Source organism: Megalobrama amblycephala, linkage group LG22 (assembly GCF_018812025.1).
Source record: "Megalobrama amblycephala isolate DHTTF-2021 linkage group LG22, ASM1881202v1, whole genome shotgun sequence".
In the NCBI taxonomy this organism is placed as follows: domain Eukaryota; kingdom Metazoa; phylum Chordata; class Actinopteri; order Cypriniformes; family Xenocyprididae; genus Megalobrama; species Megalobrama amblycephala.
Window position 1 is genome coordinate 24,519,953 of NC_063065.1, and position 24,056 is coordinate 24,544,008.

Here is a 24,056-nt window from a genome sequence, read left to right on the forward strand (position 1 = left end):
GTTTTGCTGCAATGTGAAAAAAAACCTGCAAAACGCGCCGGCGCGTTTTCAGACCTCAGAGTGTTAAAGTAAAGGTTTTAAAGGGGACATCGGATGCCAATTTCCACAAGTTAGTATGATTCTTTAGGGTCTTCATGAAAAGTCTATATCATACTTTGATTAATTTCTTAATGGTTGTGTAAAAAAAAACCTGGTCAAAAACAGCTCTGTTTACAGCGAGCCGTTTCGGTGCATGTCCCTTTAAATGATAATGAGACACTGTTCACCCCACCCCTATCTTCCATGAGTGGGCTGTAAACACTATTTGGCAGGTATTGCACTGAACTCACCATTCTTATTTATGAATATGTTATAAATGCTCAAAAATGATTAAAATTCATTACTTGTTAGTCATTAACTAACACCTTTATAAACCTTATTGTAGTGTTACCATGTTATCTTTACATAAAATTTACACAATTTGTAATTAATGCATTGTTCATTATAAACGTGCAGTTATGAATTACAGTGAGAAGGTTCTAAATAGAAATGATGACATACTGTATTATTTTGATAATGAACAAGCTGTGATGTCACGATTGCAGTGCTTTGTTGTGTGTGCACGAGGCGCCGGCGCGATCAAACGGCAGTCTTTGCAAGGGACTTGCCTCAATTGCCATGGCAACGGTTTGTGGCCAGGTCAGATTACGTTTAAGAGTTTGTTGTCGTTTGTTGGAAAATCATTACCACACTGCTCAGACATTCCCCTGACCCAACAAACGGCGATTAAACGTTCGGTCGGGTGAAAACAAACTCCGACCAAAGGCAACAGATGCCGAAAGAGGTATCACACTAGCTGCGTCTCATTTCGGAGGCTGCATCCTGATCCAACAGACGTGTTTTTTGGTGTTTATCTGTGCAGTGTGAACTAACCTTTAACTTTAGCCGCGTTTGTTGTGTAACTTGCTAACTAGCACATTATTAGGAAAGGCGATTTGCAAAGATTCCTAAAAAAAACCTGTAGCGTTACTCAAGTCTTCTGGAGGTACTGATCCATCTTTCAGGAACTTTTTAGCAAAACATCAACTTTTTAGCACAGACATAAACACATATACGTAGATCCGGGGACGCATTCCCTTCAAAAACAAAATTAATCCACTGCTTCTTCAGCGGCTCAGATGTCGAGAGTAAAGGACGACTGCTATGTTTATTCTTATATCAAATAACAAAACGCCTCAGTTGCTTTGGAAACATTCTTGTCTACACCTGCATGCGCCGTCGAAACAATGGTGGACTGTTTACAGCTCACTCAGGGCGGGTCTATACTAAAACGGCAGTGTCCGTCAACAGTCATGGGAGGGGACTGTGCAAATTTACGTCACTTTGCCAAGAATCTGTGAATGGCTTGATCTGACAAAGTGCTTATGATTTGTGGGGATTTAAAAAAAAGCACTGGGTGGATTTTTATCATTATACGGTGGTTGTGTAGACACACTGGCAACACACATTTATGTCCAAACACCATGTAAAAGTGAATTTTGCATCCGATGTCTCCTTTAATATCTTTCAACAGTGTTGTCACTTTAGTTGAGATGAATATTACGCTGACAATGAAGTAATCCTTGAGAGTACTGCTGTTTACTCTGCATCGGATATTTATGAGAAGGTGTAGAGTGTTAGTTTTGCATGGTTTGTCAGTGACTGGTTAAATCTGTTGAGAGGCGTGTGGTACTCCCAGTTCTAATTAAGAGCTGGCCGACTGGATGCTCCCCTGACAAGCACAGCACACACACACACACACTACTTCAGTCACTGGACCTGAGACAGCTATTACACACACACACACTACATCTTTAAAAACACAACACAATCCCGCCCCACTGGACAGTAAAGGTGCATTTAAAGGGGTCATTACAATTATCTGAGTTTAGCTTTTCACAACCATTTTTACCCTCTCTCTGACCCTTTTTGCTACCCGTGCCTTTAAGAAACACCTCTTTTTTATATGTTTGGCCTTGTCTTAAATGTCACCGTAAGCCTTTACAGTCCTTCTCCAAGTTAACACTTTGACACACCGTAATGGCAATAGATCACGAGTAATGTACAGCATCAAGTGCACCGTTTTGGTAAGATTTTGACTGGATTAGCAGTTAGCTGGTAGATTGCCATAACTGCACCATTCTGGTGTACCAGACCTGTTATGTTTTCCTAAAGCATCATTAGCAAACTGTGTTTGTAAGTTCTGTCGTTACCAACATAGTTCAATAATTTGGTGTTTGCCAAACTTACTCACCCTCATATCATTCCAAACTCTTAAGTCCTTCATTCATCTTCAGAACACGAATTAAGATATTTTTGATGAAATCCAAGAGCTGTCTGACCCCTCCATAGACAGCAATTTAATTACCAATTTCAAGGCCCAGAAAGGTAGAAAAGACAGTTAAAATAGTCCATGTGACTACAGTGTATTAACCTTAATTTTATGAAGTGACGAGAATATTTTTTGTGCGCAAAAACAAAACAAAAATAACTACTGAAGTGTCAGCAGAGATTGTGTCAGCTAGATCATCCCCTGTGAAGGCCTCACTGACACAACAGTCAGTGACACAGATTACCAACAAACCGTCCCATATCGGCATCATGAATACAATCTTCAGCTACATGGAACTGGACTAAATATTTTGACTGTTGCAATTCCAGTTGGGCTTATGATCAGTAAAGCTGCCTGAATCATAACCATGCACTGTTCGCTGTTGGCCAGAGGAGAACTGGCCCCCCGACTGAGCCTGGTTTCTCCCAAGGTTTTTTTCTCCATTTTTATCACCTGTTTGTCACCTGTTGGAGTTTGGGTTCCTTGCCGCTGTCGCCATTGGCTTGTTTAGTTGGGGGCACTTGATATTCAACAATGTTTTTGATCTGCCTGCATTGACACTATTGTATGCAAACTACATTAATAACTATTGATTTTTACAATGGAATGAATCAATGCTGAGTTTACTTAAGTTGGACAATGACACCATTTTCTTTAAGAGCTGCTGTGCAGTCAAAATTATTTACCTGTTATCACTTTGACACAATGTGCATTTTAAAAAGCGCTAAATAAATAAAGGTGACTTAACTACTTTATTCAACAGTTTCTTCTCTTCCCTGTCATTCTCCTATGCTGTTTTCATTGTAGATACAGTGCAGCGCTTCCAGGTTTTATGTCAGAATGCCGACTCAGTATTAGCCAGCTCCTGCATCAGAATCACACACATGCGTTGTGCTGCTCACGTGAACAGCATCAGCCAATACTGAGTTGCGTTTTGACGTAAACACAGAAGCTCTGCACTGTGCTTACTATGTCAACAGTGTAGGAGACTGTCAGGAAAGAGAAGAAATTGTTAAATAAAGTCGTTATTTTTGTTTTGTTTTTGCGCACAAAAAGTAATCACGTCATTTCATAAAATTAAGGTTGAACCACTGCAGTCACATGGACTATTTTAACGATGTCTTTACTACCTTTCTGGGCCTTGAAAGTGGTAATTAAATTAACATCTATGGAGGGGTCAGAGTGCTCTCGGATTTCATCAAAAATATCTCAATTTGTATTTTAAAGATTAACAAAGGTCTCACAGGTTTAGAACGACATGAGGGTGAGTAATTAATGACAGAATTTTCATTTTTGGGACTAGAACTAGTTCCAAAGAACATTTGCAAACAGTAATCGCAAACTTGTGTGGGTCACAACTACAGCTCGTGACCTGTGGTTAGAAGTTTCTTGTTAGTATGACATGCAAACATAAATAGATCATGCTCTAGGGCACAATAAGCATTAAATACTGCATATTAACATGATTTTAAAACAGCTTTGTTGTTCAATTACAGTAAATGAAATATAATAATCTGACATTAATTGTGATCTCGCATAGATTATTTGGCAATAGATTAATTGGCAGAAGATATTACTTCACTTGACGTCATTAATGAGAGTTCTATATTGTTGAACCAACATGGTTCAAATGACACAGATGCAACAATATTACAATGGTTTTTGTTGTGACTAGCTAGTTAAAGGTGCCCTAGAATTAAATATTGAATTTATAGTTGAATAACAAGAGTTCAGTACATGGAAAAGACATACACTGAGTTTCATACTCCATTGTTTCCTCCTTCTTATATAAATCTCATTTGTTTAAAAGACCTCTGAAGACCAGGCGAATCTCAACATAACACTGACTGTTACGTAACAGTCGGGGTGTACGCCCCCAGTATTTGCATATGCCAGCCCATGATCAAGGCATTAGACAAGGGCAGCCAGTATTAACGTCTGGATCTGCACAGCTGAATCATCAGACTAGGTAAGCAAGCAAGAACAATAGCGAAAAATGGCAGATGGAGCAATAATAACTGACATGATCCATGATAACATGATATTTTTAGTGATATTTGTGAATTGTCTTTCTAAATGTTTCGTTAGCATGTTGCTAATGTACTGTTAAATGTGGTTAAAGTTACCATTGTTTATTACCGTATTCACGGAGACAAGAGCCATCGCTATTTTCATTTTTAAACACTTGCAGTCTGTATAATTCATAAACACAACTTCATTCTTTATAAATCTCTCCAACAGTGTGTAATGTTAGCTTTAGCCACGCAGCATAACCTCAAACTCATTCAAAATCAAATGTAATACATTCAAATAAATACTATACTTACATGATCCGATGTATGCAAGCAGCATGCATGACGAACATCTTGTAAAGATCCATTTTGAGGGTTATATTAGCTGTGTAAACTGTGTTTATGCTGTTCAAGGGAAGTGCGAGCTCCGGGGGAGGGGGAGCACAAGAATTAAAGGGGCCGCAACCTATATATCGGTGCATAGTTAATGATGCCCCAAAATAGGCAGTTAAAAAAATGAATAAAAAAAAATCTATGGGGTATTTTGAGCTGAAACTTCACAGACACATTCAGGGGACATCTTAGACTTATATTATATATTTTAAAAAGAAGTTCTAGGGCACCTTTAATTTCTCTAACAATGCATTGTACTATTGTGATTAACCAGAGAGTTACATTGTTGTACTGGAACTGATTCCCAAGCATTGTAACCCCAAGAAGATTGTAGAGACCATTAGTGATAATAGTTTCTACTTACGATGCTTTTGGGAAACAATTGATAGGATTGTTACATTTGGTGCAACTGGTAATGACAACTGACATTTAATTAAAGAAAAAGAAGCCATAAAATAGTATTGAGATCTGTTTGGTTACTGACATTCTTCCAAATATCTTCCTTTGTGTTCAGCATAACAAATAAATTTGTTATAGGTTTGGAACTACTTGAGGGTGAGTACAGTAAATGATGACAGAATTTTCATTTTTGGATGAGCTATCCCTTTAATCAAGAGTTCAGGGTATATGTGAGGGTAACCTTGCTTTCTGGAATACCCCCTAGGAAACCAACTTTGAATCACTTCAACCATTTACTTCACCAAATGATTCACTGTATCAAAGCACTCAAAACACAGAGGACATCTGCTGGAGACATAATGCAATAAGAAAGACTTGCAGCTACGGTGACACAATTTGAATGAGATTCTGCTTTAAAAAATACTGTCATTTCCTTGACGGCTGATAAAAGGTCTTCTTGTGGTTTTATATATTATATTGTCTATTTAAAAAAAAAAAAATCTCTGCTTTCGGCAGTTGAATGACTGCAACTGAACGATTCAAACTGACAAACCACTCAAAGTCTGTGTATAACCTGTTTGAGGATCAGATGTGTGATTGAAATATGCAAAATGAGTTTTATGATGTTGTTCTGTTATAAAATAAGCTTATATGCACATGACATTACAAATTTGTCTTCTGTAAACAATGTACATGTCTTTACAAATCACAAAAATATCATTATTTCTATTTTGACTGTTGAGTTTATTGTATGTTTTGGTGGTAAGACCATTTAGATTATATTTTTACAATTCCCAAAGGATAAAATAAAGTCCCACCTTTTTTCTTACTGAATATCCTGTTTTACTTCAAATATGTCACATTGTACAACACTAAATGAGTTGAAAATGCCGAAAAGCTTCTCATGTTGACTTTAAATAGCAGAATAATTAATTGATGATGTGTAACTTCACAATTCACTCATGCCAGCCTTTAAGATTAGTGTCGTCTCATGTGTGAGGGAGCTGCGGGGGTCTGCATGAGCCCCCTATACGGTTGTATCTGAGTGTCTATCATTAGTTTTTCTCAACTTAATTATGACAGAAGTGTCTGTACTGGAGCAATTCATCAGCTCTGAATCATTTTTCCATAATCAATTTAATAATAGAGCTTCCTGAGAAGTGAGCAGACTGTTGTTAATAGATTACACACAGAGCGTCGCATGGCTGTTTGCACATAGAGAGATTGAGCGGAGGCCAGCGCGTGGGGGACGGGGGGGCAGCACAGCTGTGAAATTCTGCTTCAATTACAGTTCACCTTTAGTGTCGCTTTCTCTCTGTGAATGTGCTGGAATTCTCTGTTAGATTCCTTGGCATCTGACGGGTTTGTTTGGAGAACGGTGACAGATAAGGATGATGGATGGATAGATCAATGGAATTGCACATCACAGTCACATCAAAGAGATTATTTGTATTTTGTAATAGGTTGAAGGCTTGATGTAGGTCTGGATAGAGTGATGAGCAGAGAAATGAAAAGTGAATTTCTGATTTATGCACTTTCATGTGTCTCCAGAAAAAAGAAAAAAAAAAAGCTGTTGACAGGATGTTAGTAGTCTATTGGTTCCTTGAACAAGTTAAACAGTAAATATGTTTTATTTTATTTATTTGTTTATTTATTTATTTCAGCATTAAAATTAGTGTGTGTAAATTCCACATTATTTTAGTGTAATCAAGGAGCATAATAAAGCGTAAAACAAAACAGGTTTTTTCCTGGTTATTAATTAGGAACTAATTAATAACCAGGAAAACTAACTAGGGAACACAGGCAGGCAGACAAACAGGGAAACCAAAACACCTTGATAATAAAATGCAGAACAAAACAGAATATACACATTACAGTACTGTACGTCCCCTTCTGGGAAGATGTGTGGGGTGGGGGCTCTGGAAGAGGATGTGGAGCAGGCAAAAATCCAGAACAGAGAGGCGCTGGCAGCGGATGAGGTCAGGACGGTGATGACGATGGGAGGAGCCAGGGTGGAGCCAGGAGCAAGAGGAGCCCCACGGTGGAGTCGAAGGAGGGTGGAGCCAAGGTTTGGCTGATGACACCGGGGGAGAACCGATGGAGACAAAGCCAATGGAGGTGGAGACCCAGGTGGAGCTGAAGAGCCGATGAGCCCACACAGCATTGATGGCACTATAGAGCGAGGTGGAGCCACAGCGACGAGCATCCGATGTGGAGCCAGGGTGCCAGAGGACCAGCCGGTGGGACTGAAGACCAAGGTGGAGCCGACGGAGCCAAAGGGGTGGAGGGACGATGTGCAGCTGAAGGGCCCGGAAGTCCATGGAGAAGGCAGAGCGACGCCTGACTAATGCGGAGCCGGTAGAACGAAGGAGCCCGGTGGAGCCATAAGGACGATGGTCCCAGGTGGCACAGAGGGAGGGAGGAGCCAAGGTGGAGCCGACAGGTCAACGAGTCGAGATGTAGTGATGGACCCCACGGCTGTAGGCAGAGCAAGGGGATCCTCATGGAGCTATGCGGGACCGCTCTATGCAGTGTGTGGGAAGGCGGCTGGCTGGGCTCTGGGTCCGGAGTGGGGCTGGTGATCGAATTGTCGCTCAATTGTTAGGCATGACAGGTCTAAAAAGTCCCTTGTATGGTCCTCCAGTGAACGGCTCCTAGAGTAGTTGGACGGCGGGTAGGTCCATTGTGTGGGGGGAGAGGGAAAAAAAAAAAATGCAACACAAAAAAATTCATCCAATCATGGTCCAGTATTCTGTCACGGAATGTGGCTGTAATAGGCGCATGGAGACAAGGAGTACAAAATAGACAGTCCTTTAATAATAATCTTCACAAGTAAACGTGCAGGAGAAAAGAATAACTTAACCATATAATACTAAGACGATGCTGGACAAAGGAACTAAGAAAACACAGGGCTTAAACACATGAGAAGAGTAATCAAGTGTAAAACAGAACAGACGCAGGAACTAATTAATAACCAGGGAAACTAACTAGGGAACACAGGCAGGCAGACAAAGAGGGAAAACAAAACAGCATGATTATAAAACAGAACACACACGTTACATTTCCGTAAGTAGTACTCCATTTAAAAGTATGCTAAAGTGTACTTTTTTTTTTTTACAAGAGTACACTTTGCCTCTTTTAAATCTCATTTGCGCATTTGGAAAAACTGTTTAAAATTATTTATTGGTTTTTGCAATTCCGTTTTGTGCTTCTAGCAATTCTAATATTACAAACATCACCTTTAGATATTAAACTTTAATTTACTTTTTTATCCTTTAACCATCAGTCAAGGACAAAACAGTAGGGATCTTGTACCAAACATTTCCTTCTCATCTGAATAAATATATACTCACTACTTAGTTATTAAGATAAATGCATATTCTATTTGAGTGCTTGCTTATTGTTTTCCTAGGTGGTGATTCTATACTTCCAGCCGAGTGTTTTCCGCTGTATCCTGCTGCGATGGGTTCGTCTGCTCGGGTTTGCCACGGTCTATGGAACGGTCACCCTCAAACTCTACAGGTACTTACAGAACTTGCAGTGTTGTTATTATTTTGGGCACATTCTTAATAATGAACTATCTTGATTGATAAAAATTTTAATCATAGCAATGGTGTAGAATAAGATATTGAGAATGACATACAATCTGTGAGCAGAGGAATGACACACTGTAATCTGTGAAAGTTTTGAGATTGATGCCTCTGAGAGATAGATATGCTGCTCAAGACAAACAATCACACACACACACGTACACGTGCACATATACACACACAATGCTGGATGACTCACGGAACATAATGTTATTAAATGTCACAACTTGCACTTTCCTAATATGGCCGATGAGGTGGAACCTGCTGAGATCTTTGCCATTTCAGAATCAACACTGAAAAAAACAATGCGGTGAATGGGTGTCAGGTAGCAGATTGGATAGTGGGCGAAAGAGTCAAAGGCTGTGCTACAGAAACTGAAGAGTTATCTAGATTTCATCTGTTCCTCGTGGGCTTTAAACTGGTGCTAAACCAAAATTTAAAAAAAAAAAAAAAAAAATTGATAGCAACTTCAAATTTTGGGCACACTGTTGTACAACAAAATTGTTAATTTTAAATTAGTTTCTGTTTGGAATAATTATACATTTTGTTAATATTAAAACAATATTTTTAAAATTATATTTTTAACTAGACTACCAACAATTTTCTAAATAGAGCAAATGCTTTTTTGATACACACTATTATGCAATTTTAATATTCTGACCCTCCAAGACTTGTGAAAAGAAGTGCCTTCTGTTACTGAATTTGCATTTGTAATGTACTTCAATTCTTAAAAGTATATTTTAGAAAAACTATACTTGCAGATAATGAGTACTTGATTATAATTTTAAATGTATAGTGTGTTATTCTATAGTACATTTAATGTTAATGTATATTTAAATGTCCTAAATTACTTCATAATAATACAAATACAAGTTGCAATAGACATGATATTAAAATATATTTTAGTTTACAGTGAATGCCTGTCAGTACATTCAGCAGAACAGTAAAGATATATAAAATCCCATTTAAGTGAGTAAAAAAGGAGTACTATTTACTTTATTTAACATGCATTTAAGTGTCTAAAATCATTATATTCACTTCCCTATAATGTTATTTTAAAGATTTCTAATTTTGTTTTGGAGGTCTCCTACAATAGGCATACATATATCAAAGGTCAACTCTTTAATTTTCTCATGATACACATTGCACATCACCTCATTTCTCAAAGCCTGAAAACTGTTCGTTCGAAGATTCAGTCTCTCTAAACCCCTCCTTTCCATGAGCCTACTCTGTTCTGATTGGTCCTATGGCCCAGTCTGTTGGTCTACTGCTTACTTTACACGTTGGAAACAAAATGCCAATTACCATATCTGAATTTCAGCTCTTTTAGCACTTATACAAAGTGGATTCGCAGCTCAGAAAACACCGTCTTCTGGACATGTCGACAAGAAGAACCAAACTCTTCCAGGCATCGGCTACAACTACAGTGTTTGAGGGCGGGTCAAAGTAGACATTGTTCACAGGCAGCCAATGAAGACCATAGGCTGGCATTATGCAAGTTCTGTTTCATTGTTACATAGGTTTGTCACAGGAAGTGAGAATGGAATTGCTGATGGCAGTTCGGAATCAATTCTTTCTTTTAGGAGACATTAACTTTATTTGTCATGCACTTTGATCTTTAAAACCTTGCAGACCTTTTACATTCACAAACAGCTATACTGCACACCGCATGAAATGTAATATTCGAAAAAGCATAATAGAGGCACTTTAAAGTGTATTATTTTTGTGATAACTAGCTACTCCTTTTCAAAGTGTGCTAAAGTGTACTTTTCCACAAGGGTAACATGAGGTATCTAGAAGCATGTATTGCTTGTTCTCTTGATTTTAGTCATTAAATAAACATTATACTTTAGCCTTGTTATCCCTATTATATTTCATAAAAAGTTCAGATAAAATACAGACTATTATTCCATAAAGACTTAAGATGCTATAAAGAAGGTCAGCATGTCTAGAGCGTCCCTCTAATGCACTTTTTCTTACTTTTATATGGGCTTCATTTCCTGCATGACCTTTGCAGCATTAGCCTCTCCTGATTTAATTGTGATACCCTTTTAAGCACAGTTAAAGTTTGTATTATCCCTAATTTCCCATTAAAGTAAACGTCCTATAAAGTGTCAGAGCTGCATGTTCCACGGCTAGTTCATCAGGGGTAAAGTACTTAAAATCGTTGGGGGAAAACATAACAGGAGGCACTTAGGACAAAATGGCCACAGTGTATTAAATTTTATTGAATGGTTTGGACAACAAATGCAGAAAATGAACTGTGGACAGCCTGTTTGGTGGGTTCTGAGGGTTCTGGCCTCCAGAAGTAAGAGATGAAGGAGGATATGTGGAGGATCTTTAACATGCACAGAAGATAATGTGGGCTTGATGGTATGATATACAGTATTTTGGAAATTATCTAATGGCATTTCTATTTAAGGCATCAGAAATTAATGGCCTTCTCTTCGAATCTGGACAGAAATGGGATGTTACTTCACTGGGGTGAAAATTAACACTTTGCTTAGATCATTTATTTTACTAGACACTCATTACAGGGCGTAGGTGACATTTTATCAGGGTGACAAATTTATGTTTGTTTGATTTGACTTTGACTTTGAAATTTAAAAAAAATATTATTATGTCTAACAAATTTCAAATTTATCTTTAGTTTCTTAATACACATTCATGACCTTAAGCATGATTCATCAGTTATTTTAAAAATAATAACTTTCCACGTCTCTGGAACGCCCACATTTCCTATTCAATCAATCCTGTTGAATATCATGTTCACTCAAAATTAAACCACATTATGGAAGTAAATTGCATTACAAATGCAGACTAATAAATGTCAACAATTGTTAACAATAAAAAACACAGATAGCAGCAGAAATATTAGGCTGCTGTCACTTTAAGACCTAATTCACGGATTCAATACACTGATACTGGTACGCACTGATACTGGTGGACTTTGTCTACTGTTTACATTCACTTAAGACATAACCGACTGTTTAGTAGGATACTCGTCGAGATGGACATTTTTGACAGTTTTTTTGGGAATTTTTCAATTCAAGCACTAGAAGATGTGAAAGAGAGCTCAATTCAGCATTTGTGTGCTGTCTGAGATGCAGCTTTCTGGCCGCGCTCTTCGGATGTGCGCACACAAAACTTTCCACACAGCGTGCGAGTAACAAATTGAGTTCCCTTTTGAATCTTCTTGCGCTTGAATATTTAAATTGCCAAGGCTTAAACTTTTGTGACGATGTAGCGCTGGCCTGTCAACTGTCCCTAGCATTCGTTCACATTTGTTTACCTTCATGTTCTCACAACATTGCATTGTTAGAATTCATAAAAATATTACCTCAGCCAACGGGAAATTGATACCGTTTAATAAACTCACCAACGTTGATTTTTACTCGCATTTGGTGCTTGGTGAGTGTTAATTTTAGGCCCTGGATACAATGGTTGTTGTTCCTGTTTTCCAGGGTTCTCAAGGTGTTCCTGTCACGTACAGCCCAACGGATCCCCTACATGACCAGCTGGAGAGTGTTACGTCTATTGTGCATCATCCTGCTAATTGTTTTATGGTTTGCAATAGCCTGGACCGCCGCTGTTTGTCAGAATCCAAACAGACATCTTGCTCTCATCAGTGTGGGCTTTACCACTGATGGGCTACAGTTCAGCATGTGTCTGCTTGGACCGCTGGGACTACATGATTGCTGTGGGTGAGTGAATCTGTTACCTAAGAGCTTCCTTTATGACTATTTGGCATTTTAATGAGCACCAGCTTGAATACATTATCAAACAGAATCAGAGTCTAGATGAAATGTTCCCAAAAATGGATACTTGTTTAAAGAAAGAAAGTAGAAAGAATCTCTTCAAGGCACTATGTAAAGGAACAGTTTACACAAAAATGAAACTTACGGCATATTTTACTCATCCTCATATTGTTCTAAACCCATATAACCTTCTTTCTTCCATGGATAACAAAAAGCAGATGTTTAGTCGAATGTTCATGCTGCTCTTTTTAAATATAATGAAAATGAATGTTTATTGGGGCTGCCAAGCTTACAAAAATAGCAAGAAGCACTATAAATGCTGTTCAAGACAATTAATGTGAATTATTCTACGTTTTCTGCAGCCACTTTTACAAAACTCTGTTCTTATAGTCTTAACAGGAAAGATATTGAGTCCTGGGACAAATGAAGTGCATCTAAGTGGCATTGCCTAAATTGTAAGAGTAATGTGGTAGTGTGCTAATCCAGACATAGCCACCGTGGTAGACCACTGCAGGTCATTATGTTTGAAATGCAAGCCAAGGAAGTGATGAATCAAGGCTGGCTTGGCACTAATTGCAGACACATAGCGGAGCTCACTGGAAGCATCAGCCAGGCTGTGACGAATCGAATTCAACACAAATGTTTATGCTGATGTCTTATCCTCAAGTATGGCAAACTGGAATGTGCCCGATATAACACCTGGATCATTAAACGTTACATTGATGATGACTGATTTTCACTGGTGGAACACATGTTTATTGATGTCAGGCCAGCTGACTGGCTGACATTGTATAGGGTGTGCCAGTAGGGGATGGGAAACTTTAAAACTTTGGACTACCTTTCCACAGCTTCATTTGAAATTGTCTGTCAAGCAGTGTCCAGAGAATACAAGCAATCTAGATGTCTTTTATTGCATTTATTGAATGTCGTTTTTCTCTGTCATTCTGGTATTTTCATCTGGCACTATATTGGTTTGTAACAGAAAGGTTTTGACAGCCACATCATTCTCTGGTTGATCTGGGAACTGGTATGTCCTAGGCACTATTCAGTTGGGTGTTAACTCTTTACTACCTCTCACAAACAGCTGAGTTCCTGTTCCTTCTGTGGGGTGTGTATCTTTGTTTTGCTGTGAGGACCGTCCCCTCAGCGTTTCATGAGCCACGCTACATGGCCATCGCAGTACACAATGAGCTCATCCTCTCTGCCATATTCCACATTTTAAGGTGAGTGACTGCCAACCATGGATTTCCTTATTTTCCTTCTATCATAAATGTCTTATCTTTATTAAAGGGGACCTATAATGCCCCTTTTCACAAGATGTAATACAAACCCGATTCCAAAAAAGTTGGGACACTGTACAAATTGTGAATAAAAATCAGAATGCAATGATGTGGAAGTTTCAAATTTCAATATTTTATTCAGAATACAACATAGATGACATATCAAATGTTTAAACTGAGAAAATGTATCATTTTAAGGGAAAAATAAGTTGATTTTAAATTTCTTGGCATCAACACATCTCAAAAAAGTTGGGACAAGGCCATGTTTACCACTGTGTGGCATCCCCTCTTCTTTTTATAACAGTCTGCAAACATCTGGGGACTGAGGAGACAAAGTTGCTCAAGTTTAAGAATAGGAATGTTGTCCCATTCTTGTCTAATACAGGCTTCTAGTTGCTCAACTGTCTTAGGTCTTCTTTGTCGCATCTTCCTCTTTATGATGCGGCCAAATGTTTTCTATGGGTGAAAGATCTGGACTGCAGGCTGGCCATTTCAGTACCCGGATCCTTCTTCTTACGCAGCCATGATGTTGTAATTGATGCAGTATGTGGTCTGGCATTGTCATGTTGGAAAATGCAAGGTCTTCCTTGAAAGAGACGACGTCTGGATGGGAGCATATGTTGTTCTAGAACTTGGATATACCTTTCAGCATTGATGGTGCCTTTCCAGATGTGTAAGCTGCCCATGCCACACGCACTCATGCAACCCCATACCATCAGAGATGCAGGCTTCTGAACTGAGCGCTGATAACAACTTGGGTTGTCCTTGTCCTCTTTAGTCCGGATGACATGGTGTCCCAGTTTTCCAAAAAGAACTTCAAATTTTGATTCGTCTGACACAGAACAGTTTTCCACTTTGCCACAGTCCATTTTAAATGAGCCTTGGCCCAGAGAAAACGCCTGCACTTCTGGATTATGTTTAGATATGGCTTATTTTTTGATCTATAGAGTTTTAGCCGGCAATGGCGAATGGCACGGTGGATTGTGTTCACAGACAATGTTTTCTGGAAGTATTCCTGAGCCCATGTTGTGATTTCCATTACAGTAGCATTCCTGTATGTGATGCAGTGCCGTCTAAGGGCCCGAAGATCACAGGCATCCAGTATGGTTTTCCGGCCTTGACCCTTACGCACAGAGATTGTTCCAGATTCTCTGAATCTTTGGATGATATTTATGCACTGTAGATGATGATAACTTCAAACTTTTTGCAATTTTTCTCTGAGAAACTCCTTTCTGATATTGCTCCACTATTTTTCACCGCAGCATTGGGGGAATTGGTGATCCTCTGCCCATCTTGACTTTTGAGAGACACTGCCACTCTGAGAGGCTCTTTTTATACCCAATCACATTGCCAATTTGACCTAATAAGTTGCAAATTCGGTCCTCCAGCTGTTCCTTATATGTACATTTAACTTTTCCGGCCTCTTATTGCTACCTGTCCCAACTTTTTTGGAATGTGTAGCTCTCATGAAATTCAATATGAGCCAATATTTGGCATGACATTTCAAAATGTCTCACTTTCAACATTTGATATTTTATCTATATTCTATTGTGAATAAAATATAAGTTTATGAGATTTGTAAATTATTGCATTCCTTTTTTATTCACAATTTTACAGTGTCCCAACTTTTTTGTAATCGGGATTGTATAAGTCTCAAGTGTCCCCAGAATGTGTCTGTAATGTTTCATCTCAAAATACCACATAGAGCATTTATTATACCATGTTGTAAATGCCCATTTTTGAGTGGAAGCAAAAACATGCAGTTTTCATGCATGTACCTTTAAATGCAAATGAGCTGCTGTTCCCCACCCCAGAATATCCAGAATAGTACTGTGACTTTACAGCTTGTGCCTCTGATACTCTGCCAAAAACTAACAAAACATCTGTTTGGTTTTGATTATCATCTCTATCGCAGTCACGCTCATATGATATTGCAGTTCTTCATCATCATGAAAGTTTATTTTTTCGATGCGTTTTAAAGCCATATCAGTTTAAATTTCCTATATATGATTTTCTGAGCTTACACACCTGAAGCACGCACACAGAAAGCTTCCTGTCTGATGGTGCATCGCGTGAGTATTAAACTAAGTTCTCTTTCACGTAACCCCTACTGTTCGAACCACCCACTCTAAGCGGGACTCGAACCAAGGTCCGCCAGCATGGGAGTCGGGCACTCTAACATGGAGGCTAAAGACCGCAGTCAGTTGTACTGTCAGTTGCTAGAGTGCCTCCTGAGATCAGGGGAATGAGGTTTTACACGCACAGCTCTTACCGCCCTACGTCTGTTACATAAGGTTATGTCAAAAACACACAAAGTTCACATAAACACAGTTGGTTATGTCTGTGAAGGTAAAAGGGAAAGAAATAACGTGTATATTAGATATGTATATTAAAGTGACAGCAGCATAATATGCAGTACCTACTGCTATATATGCTCTTAAAGGGATAGTTCACCCAAAAATGAAAATTATCCCATGATTTACTCACCCTCAAGCCATTCTAGGTGTATCTGACCATCTTCTTTCAGACAAACACAATCGGAGCTATTTTTAAAAAAAAAATATCCTTAGTCCTCCAAGGTTTATAATGGTTGTGAATGGGGGGCCACGTTTTGAAGCCAAAAAATTATTAATTTGGCGCAAATCGACTTGTGCATTCTGCGTATGGTCATCCGCCGGAAGCTAGTTATTTGAATTTATAAAGTTTTAAACATGGATATTTTTCTTACAAAAATGCATCACTTTGCTTCAGAAGACCTTTATTAACCCCCTTAAAAGTTGTATAGATTACTTTTTTTTAATGGATGGATGCATTATTTTTGGCTTGCCCATTATTTTTTTGGCCCCCATTCACAACCATTATAAACCTTGGAGGACTAAGGTTATTTTTAAATATTTCTCCAATTCTGTTAGTCTGAAAGAAGATAGTCATATACACCGAGGATGGCTTGAGGGTTTTACTCAATCATGGGATAATTTTCATTTTTGGATGAACTATCCCTTTAATATGAATCAACCAAGAAAAGAAAAACAGAAAATCACTCACTGCTCTTGATTGAATAACTTTAGTAGTTTTAATAAGAATATATTTCTTACTTGAATGCTGCTGTTAAATGCTCTGGCAAGGAGATCAACATGGCGAACTGTGTACAGCTCACTCAGGGGAGGAGCTAAGCTAATAGAGCAGATTCCGTTGCCAGTCGTGGGCGGGGCCTGACGTCACATTGAACTACATTCCTGAATTGCCTCATTTTGAGACACTGTTTGACATAATAAATAATAATATGTACACATAATAAATAATAATAATAATTTATAACATCACATTAAATAATGCTTCATCATTCATACCCTTAGGTAATAAAGTTTGAAGGGTGAAGATCCAAAACAACTCTCGTCTCTGTAAGAGCAATTCAAGTATCGCTTCCTCTAGGTGGCACACTAACTTTCTCAATCCCACAAAAGCGTAAGGAGGAAACATCGTGATTCGAAGACAAAAAATGGGCAGCGATTGGATAATTGACATCTTTTCTTCTGATAGAACACTTATGCTCACTAATTCTTTAAGTTGACGTGAAGTTTTTCCAACATAGCCCAAACCACAAGGACACCTGAATCAAATAAACATGTGTAGAGACACAAGTGATCACAGAATTAATACTAAACTTTTTCCCAGTTCTTGGATGACAAAAGAATGAGGTTTTAGTTGTATTGTTGCACTGAGCACAATTACCACAGCGATAATTTCCATTTTGTAATGGACTGATTCATCTCTGAGAAGGAACTCGAAATGCAAGCTCTGAAAACCAGCAATGTACTACATGAAAGTCTTAATCGTTTATACACAATCAATGGAGGATGCTGGAAAATTGTACCCATCTCAGGATCAAAGGACAACAAATACCAATATTTTTTAAAAGTTGATCTTATCAAATATGACAGACGAATAGGTCGTAATAAAAAGTGAAAGAATGCTTTTTTACTTTTTTAGTCCTCTTTTTTTAACAATTCAGAGTGTGTCTTTTGAAAAGTTGTGCTGAATGCTTCGTCAATCCATTCAGAATGATAGCCTCTTTCTAAGAATTTATTTTTCATAATTTCCGATTTTTCAATAAAATCTGTGTCAGAATAACAGATCCTCCTCAGTCTAAAAAACTGACTCTTAGACAGGCCCTTCTTTAACAAGGTCGGATGGAAGCTGGTCGCAAGCAACAACGTGTTGAGATCAGTTTCTTTTGTAAATAAAGTCGTAATCAACTGACTGTAACACAGTTCATAAATATGGGAAGGAGGAGGCAGGAACCGGCGAACGTTCAACAAAAGTTTAATTCAAAATAAACAAAGAACAAAACGAAAGTAATGCCGGCAGACCCTCGTGGACGTCTGCCGGCCACACAACCATAATAAAACATAACAAAGTCCAGGCCTGGTCCTTTCTCGTCCTTCACTGACGTCGCTCCTCCTTTTATGCTCCCGGAGCTCCTCCGTGAGAGACTAAAGGCCGGTGCGCCTCCCAGGTGATGCTCATTATCACTCGCGTCACCGGCCTCGCGCCATTCCCTTACGGCTCTCGCCCGCCCTGCTCGTCACATACCCCCATCGCCCCTCGCAGGCCGGGGGGTACTCCCGCGACTGCGCTTACTCCCCTCCGGGGCCTGTCTCGGCGGCCGCAGCACCTGGGGGTAAGGACAGACGAGACGAGAGAAAGGAGACGGAAGCAAGGGGAGCGACAGGACGAGAGAGGGGGGAGAGGAAAAAGAGAGAAAAAAAATTCTTGGTCCGGTTCCCCGACACACTGCCGCTCGGTCCTCAGCCTGCCAAGAGGCTCTTCTTCGCGGTGCCATGCGGTGGCACTGGACGCTCGGTGGACGGCCCGATCCTCGACCGCCTCCTGGCGGCCGGCGATGGCTCCTCCGACTGAGGGCAGCCGGCAGCGAGTCCCCCGTTCCCTGCTCCTCCCCTTTATGGTGGACGGCAGCAGGCTCCGGCCCACGGCGAACGGCGGCGACTCCTCCGCTCTCTTGGACGGCAGCCACCCCACCTCGTCCCAGGGGCACGGCCTCGAGCTCTCCATCCCACCTGTCACTAGGCTCCAGCACCACCGCCTCGGGCAGCCTCTCACGGTCTCCACTCCCGCGCTGCCCAAACTCCGCAGCACCGCGATCCCCCTCAGCAGCGAGGGCTCTCCGACAGCATGTCCCTCCTTCCTCCCGGGTTTCGGCACCAATGTAACACAGTGTAAATATGGGAAGAAGGAGGCAGGAACCGGCGAACGTTCAACAAAAGTTTAATTCAAAATAAACAAAGAACAAAACGAAAGTAATGCTGGCAGACCCTCGCGGACGTCTGCCGGCCACACAAACATAATAAAACATAACAAAGTCCAGGCCTGGTCCTCTCTCGTCCTTCACTGACGTCGCTCCTCCTTTTATGCTCCCGGAGCTCCTCCGTGAGAGACTAAAGGCCGGTGCGCCTTATCACTCGCGTCACCGGCCTCGCGCCGTTCCCTCATGGCTCTCGCCCGCCCTGCTCGTCACACTGACCTTAATTTTTTTGCACCCACATATCAAGGAAATGTACTCTGAAAGCATTAACCTCCAGGGTAAATTCCAAATCGTCAACACAATTATTTAAAATGGACACACAATGGATTCACGAACCTCATCATAATCTCCCAAAAAAACTACAAAATATATCATAAAGTGTACCTATACCATTTAATAATACATGAACAGAAAGGATTTTTCTCAAAATTAAATACATAACAAGTGCTCAAAAAAACCCATAAACAAGTTGACATAATTGGGGGCAAAAATCGAACCCATTGCCGTACCACTAATCTGAAGAAAAAAATCTTTATCAAAGCTGAAATAATGATATTTCAAAACATATGAAGCCATCTCAATTAGAAACTCTGACATTGCCCCGTGCAGATAGGTAGTGTCTAAGGGCATTAAGCCCTCTCTCATGTGAGATGTTAGTATATAGACTCGTTATATCCAAAGTTAATAATAAAGTCATATCTGGTAAATCATGTAAATCAGAAATCTTATTAACAAAATCAGTAGAATCCCTAAAGACTGTACATACGGTTTAATAAAAAAATCAACATGCTGGGATAAAGGAGATAAAAGTGAATTAGTCTGTGCCATAACTGGTCAGCCTGGAGGGTCAATTAATCTTTTATGGATCATGTGAAGAGTATAAAAGACAGGTTTAATCGGATGTTGACAATACAAAAAATTAAACTCTGACTGGGATATCCAACCTTGTGTTTTTGCATTCTCTAAAAAAGAAAGAACCTCAGATCGATAAATATTAGTAGGATCATTGGGCAGTTTCTTATAAAACCTTGAGTTTTGTCATTGTGAGAGAATTTCGTGCTGGTATTTAGTCGTATCTTGGACTACGATAGCCCCTCCTTTATCTGCTGGTTTTATAATAATATTCGGATCAATTCAGTCAGAGCTTTTTTCTCATTCAAAGAAAGATTATGAGACATTTTTTTACTAAAAGAGCAAGTTTTCATTACATCTTGTTCAACCAACCGACAAAAGGTATGAAATTGATGATTCTTCTCTGATTGGTCATGTTATCATTTTAAATACAATGGAGATTGACTAGTATGTTGATGCCTGATGAAGATCATACGATCAAAACATTGCCAATAAAAATCTTTTTTTTATGGTTTTGCAAGTTGATTTTTTTTTTTTTTTTCCGAATTTTGACTTCACTAGTCTTCTCTCCTACGCACCTATCTATGACTTACAGGTGTGCGACGCTAATTGATCAATGATAACATCATGAAAAAAATTTTTTACGGTGTACATGTCAGCTAACTCTCATTAGAGTATTAGTAGACTGTCGGCTCAATATTAACTTAATAGTAACTTTGCAACTACATGTCAATTTATTCCACTAACCCCTAACCCAAACCTAACAGTCTACTAACACTCTGATGAGAGTTAGTTGACATGTAGTTGCAAATTTATGTATAGTTAGTAGAATGTCTTAAGTGGACCATCGAAATAAAGTGCAACCAAATATCCACTCTGATAGGTCAGTTTACTATTGATATTATTGATTATGCTGTCAGCCTTCTCTTACATTCGGGCAGTGGTTAAACCACATGGGCAGTTTGAATTCATTTTTGAGGAAACTCCCTTGCCTTCTAAAGAATCAGTTTAGGGCCGCAGAGTGTGTGAATAACTTCAGCGGTAATGAGGCATTCATTCAGGCAGGGACTTAGCTTGAACTCTTACACAAGATAAAGGCGGTTGACTTCAAAGGCAGTGCATGTGATTTTAAGAAATGCTGCATTGCTCTCTCCACTGTTTCTACAGTAATTAATCATAGTACAGAGCCATGGGATAGTGTTAGGTAAGTATCTGTATTTTTGTGTAACAGCACCCATGTCCTTTCATCATAAACCATAATTAGTGCATTTTGGCAGCCAGTGTTTTCAGCATACACATCTTGTATACCTCAGCAATCTTAGAGGGTGATGTAACAACGGTAAGATGAAAACTGTTCTTAAAAAATGTTCTTATTTTCTTCGTGTGTACAGGCATGTCCATGCTATTCAGTGTAGCAGTGCATCTGTCATCTTAGAGGGACCATCAATTTTCAACCCGATTAAAAGAGCTGGAAGTAACAGAGCTGCAAACTTAACCGCAAACATAGTCCCATGTGAAGACAGTCTCAGCACAGATAAACCTGAAGAAAAAATATGTCTATACAGATAAACACAGCATAAATCTAAAAATAAACCTGCTATTTTGGAGCTATGGCTTAGAAGTGCACATGCTCTGACATTGTGTGAGCACAGTTACAAATGTGGCTTGTGTCCTTTGTAAATGGCATTTTGATCCAAAATTCAAGGCAGCATTATATGTATCCTTTATGAATAACACAGTCCCACAATGCATTGTGACTGGCTCATATGAAAATGTTTCATCCAAAGATGGCAGACAAAACTGATGGAAATATTGACACTAAATATCTTTTTATTCAGTAAAAAGGTTGAAATAGTATTGTATGAAACAGATGCATCTCACTGAAATGTTATTTCAACTAAGAGAATCATAGGATATAGAGTACTGACGCATTAGCTTTGCTACATGCTAATGTCAGATTTAACTTTTGACCATTTCTTGATATTCGCACTGACACTTAATACAAACTGATTTAAACTGTCATTGTGAATGGAGATTTACTTGTACATTTCGCATCAGAAGTGCTATTTGTGTGGCTTGAGTGAGCGTCAGCAAAAATTTTTGTGAAGACAATCTTAAATCACTCACTTAGTGTTTTCATTTGTAAACATCAAGCAAGTCAGCTTGCTAGGTTCAGAGCATATTTGATTTGTTACTGTGTTTCACAATCTTCTGTTCCTAATATCACAGATACAAAATGTTTTGGTAATACTTTATTTTACAGTGTTCTTGTTACACATATGTGTAATTACTGTAGTAATAACTATACATAATTACATGCAACTAACCATAACCCTCCTAACCCTATAGTAAGTACATGTAGGTAATTATTATTACTCGGTACTTAAATGTACAGTTACACTGTAACACGGACACCTTAAAATAAAGGGTTACACTTTAGTGTCCTTGTTACAGTGAAATCATACATTTAATGACTGAGTAATATTAATTAACAACATGTATTTACTCTAGGGCGAGGGTTAGGCTAAAGGTTTGGTTTAGAATTAGGTGCATGTAATTATGCAAAATTTGCTGTTATTACAGTAGTAAGTACATATAACATATGCAATGAGGACACTGTAAAATAAAGTGTTACCAAATAAACAAAGTTTGTAGTATTATTTTTAGCTTTTAGTAAAAGTTATGAGTGTAATGATTAATGATTCTGCATATAATTATTTAAATCAGAGTAAAAGTGTAGTCTGCATTCTGATACAAAGCCACCATACCTCCAAGGTCTGTGGGGGAGAAGAGTGGGAAGAACATGTTGCATTATATACTGCTTCAAAGCTGGACAAAGTTGTAACATTAACCATATTACCCACGATGGCTGTGGCGATGCCATATATTGAAAAGTCATGATTCAATGATTGTATCAGTATGTTTATTTGATTATGTATGCATTCATGTTAAATAGGTTCAATTAATGAAGAAGTTGGTTGTCTGAATAAGCGTTTCTGAATGGGAGCAGAGCCACTTCTATGATGCACATGTACCAGACAAAAGTCAAGAGAAAGATAAAAACTGATTCTGCCTATTCACTCTCTTCTTATGTTACCCTAACCTTGGTACCCCTAACCCTGACAAGACCCTTTGTATTGTGCTTATAATATAATAATATAACTCTGGGGAACATAGGAATAACTTTTAGGAAATACCCAAAATTGTATTGTATAGAAATTGTAATGGTTTTATTTTGTTCAGCCTATTGCCAAACACAGTAGATTTTAGGTGATTATACATTATTCTGTAAATCCACCCACAGGTTCACTCTAGCCCCTGAGCTGCACCCGGATTGGATGCTGATGCTATTCTTTGCTCATACACACTTGACAGTGACTGTCACTTTGGGGTTACTGCTTGTGCCAAAGGTAAACCCACAAATCAGCTTTCATTCTTTGATCATTTGTTGGCTAAAATCAAATTTTACAAAATCTCTTAAATATCCATGTCTTTTCCACAGTTCTTATTTGCGGGTACACAACTAAGGGATGACATTGCTACAGAGGCCTATGAAGATGAATTGGACATGGGGCGGTCTGGGTCATACCTGAATAGCAGCATCACGTCTGCCTGGAGTGAGCACAGTCTGGATCCAGAGGATATTCGGGTAGGTGCCCTGCTTTCTTTCCTGCTTCCTTTTCCCCTTGACTCTCTCCTGCCTTAGTAATTAACTAAAATTTCATAATCTGCAAATATCTTTTGACCCCTTGTCCTATAACTGACGAAAATACTGAGCCATGGCAGTTTTTTATTGCAGACACCAGAGGAAATGGGCCAGCTAAGTTCTATTAATGGCTGTGGCGTAAGGTCTTGCGACAGTCTTTGGGAAAAACGTACCAACGTGAGCAGAGGTTTTTGTTTGTTTGTTAGAGCTGAAGAAGTCTCTCAACGAAGACCCAAAAATGTGTTCATAGAAAGGGCACTTTGCTAATAGGAAAAAGAACTGCTCTTGGTATAATAATTGTTGATGGCTTCAACATGGCTGTACTAAATGCTTTGAAGTTCTTCAGAGGCTGTTTCAGACCTAACAATAAAACACAAGATTTTCATATTTGAC

General features: G+C 39.0%; 1 protein-coding gene across 1 annotated transcript in view; it reads left to right on the top strand.

The window, feature by feature from the left end:
- gpr158a (G protein-coupled receptor 158a) overlaps positions 1-24,056 on the top strand; it is a 144,532-nt gene that overhangs the window by 116,669 nt on the left and 3,807 nt on the right. Inside the window, 7 exon segments of the mRNA XM_048174316.1 lie at positions 8,567-8,676; positions 12,209-12,416; positions 12,418-12,448; positions 13,587-13,725; positions 23,262-23,367; positions 23,460-23,606; positions 23,757-23,840. Of these exon segments, the coding sequence (XP_048030273.1) occupies positions 8,567-8,676; positions 12,209-12,416; positions 12,418-12,448; positions 13,587-13,725; positions 23,262-23,367; positions 23,460-23,606; positions 23,757-23,840 (825 nt within the window).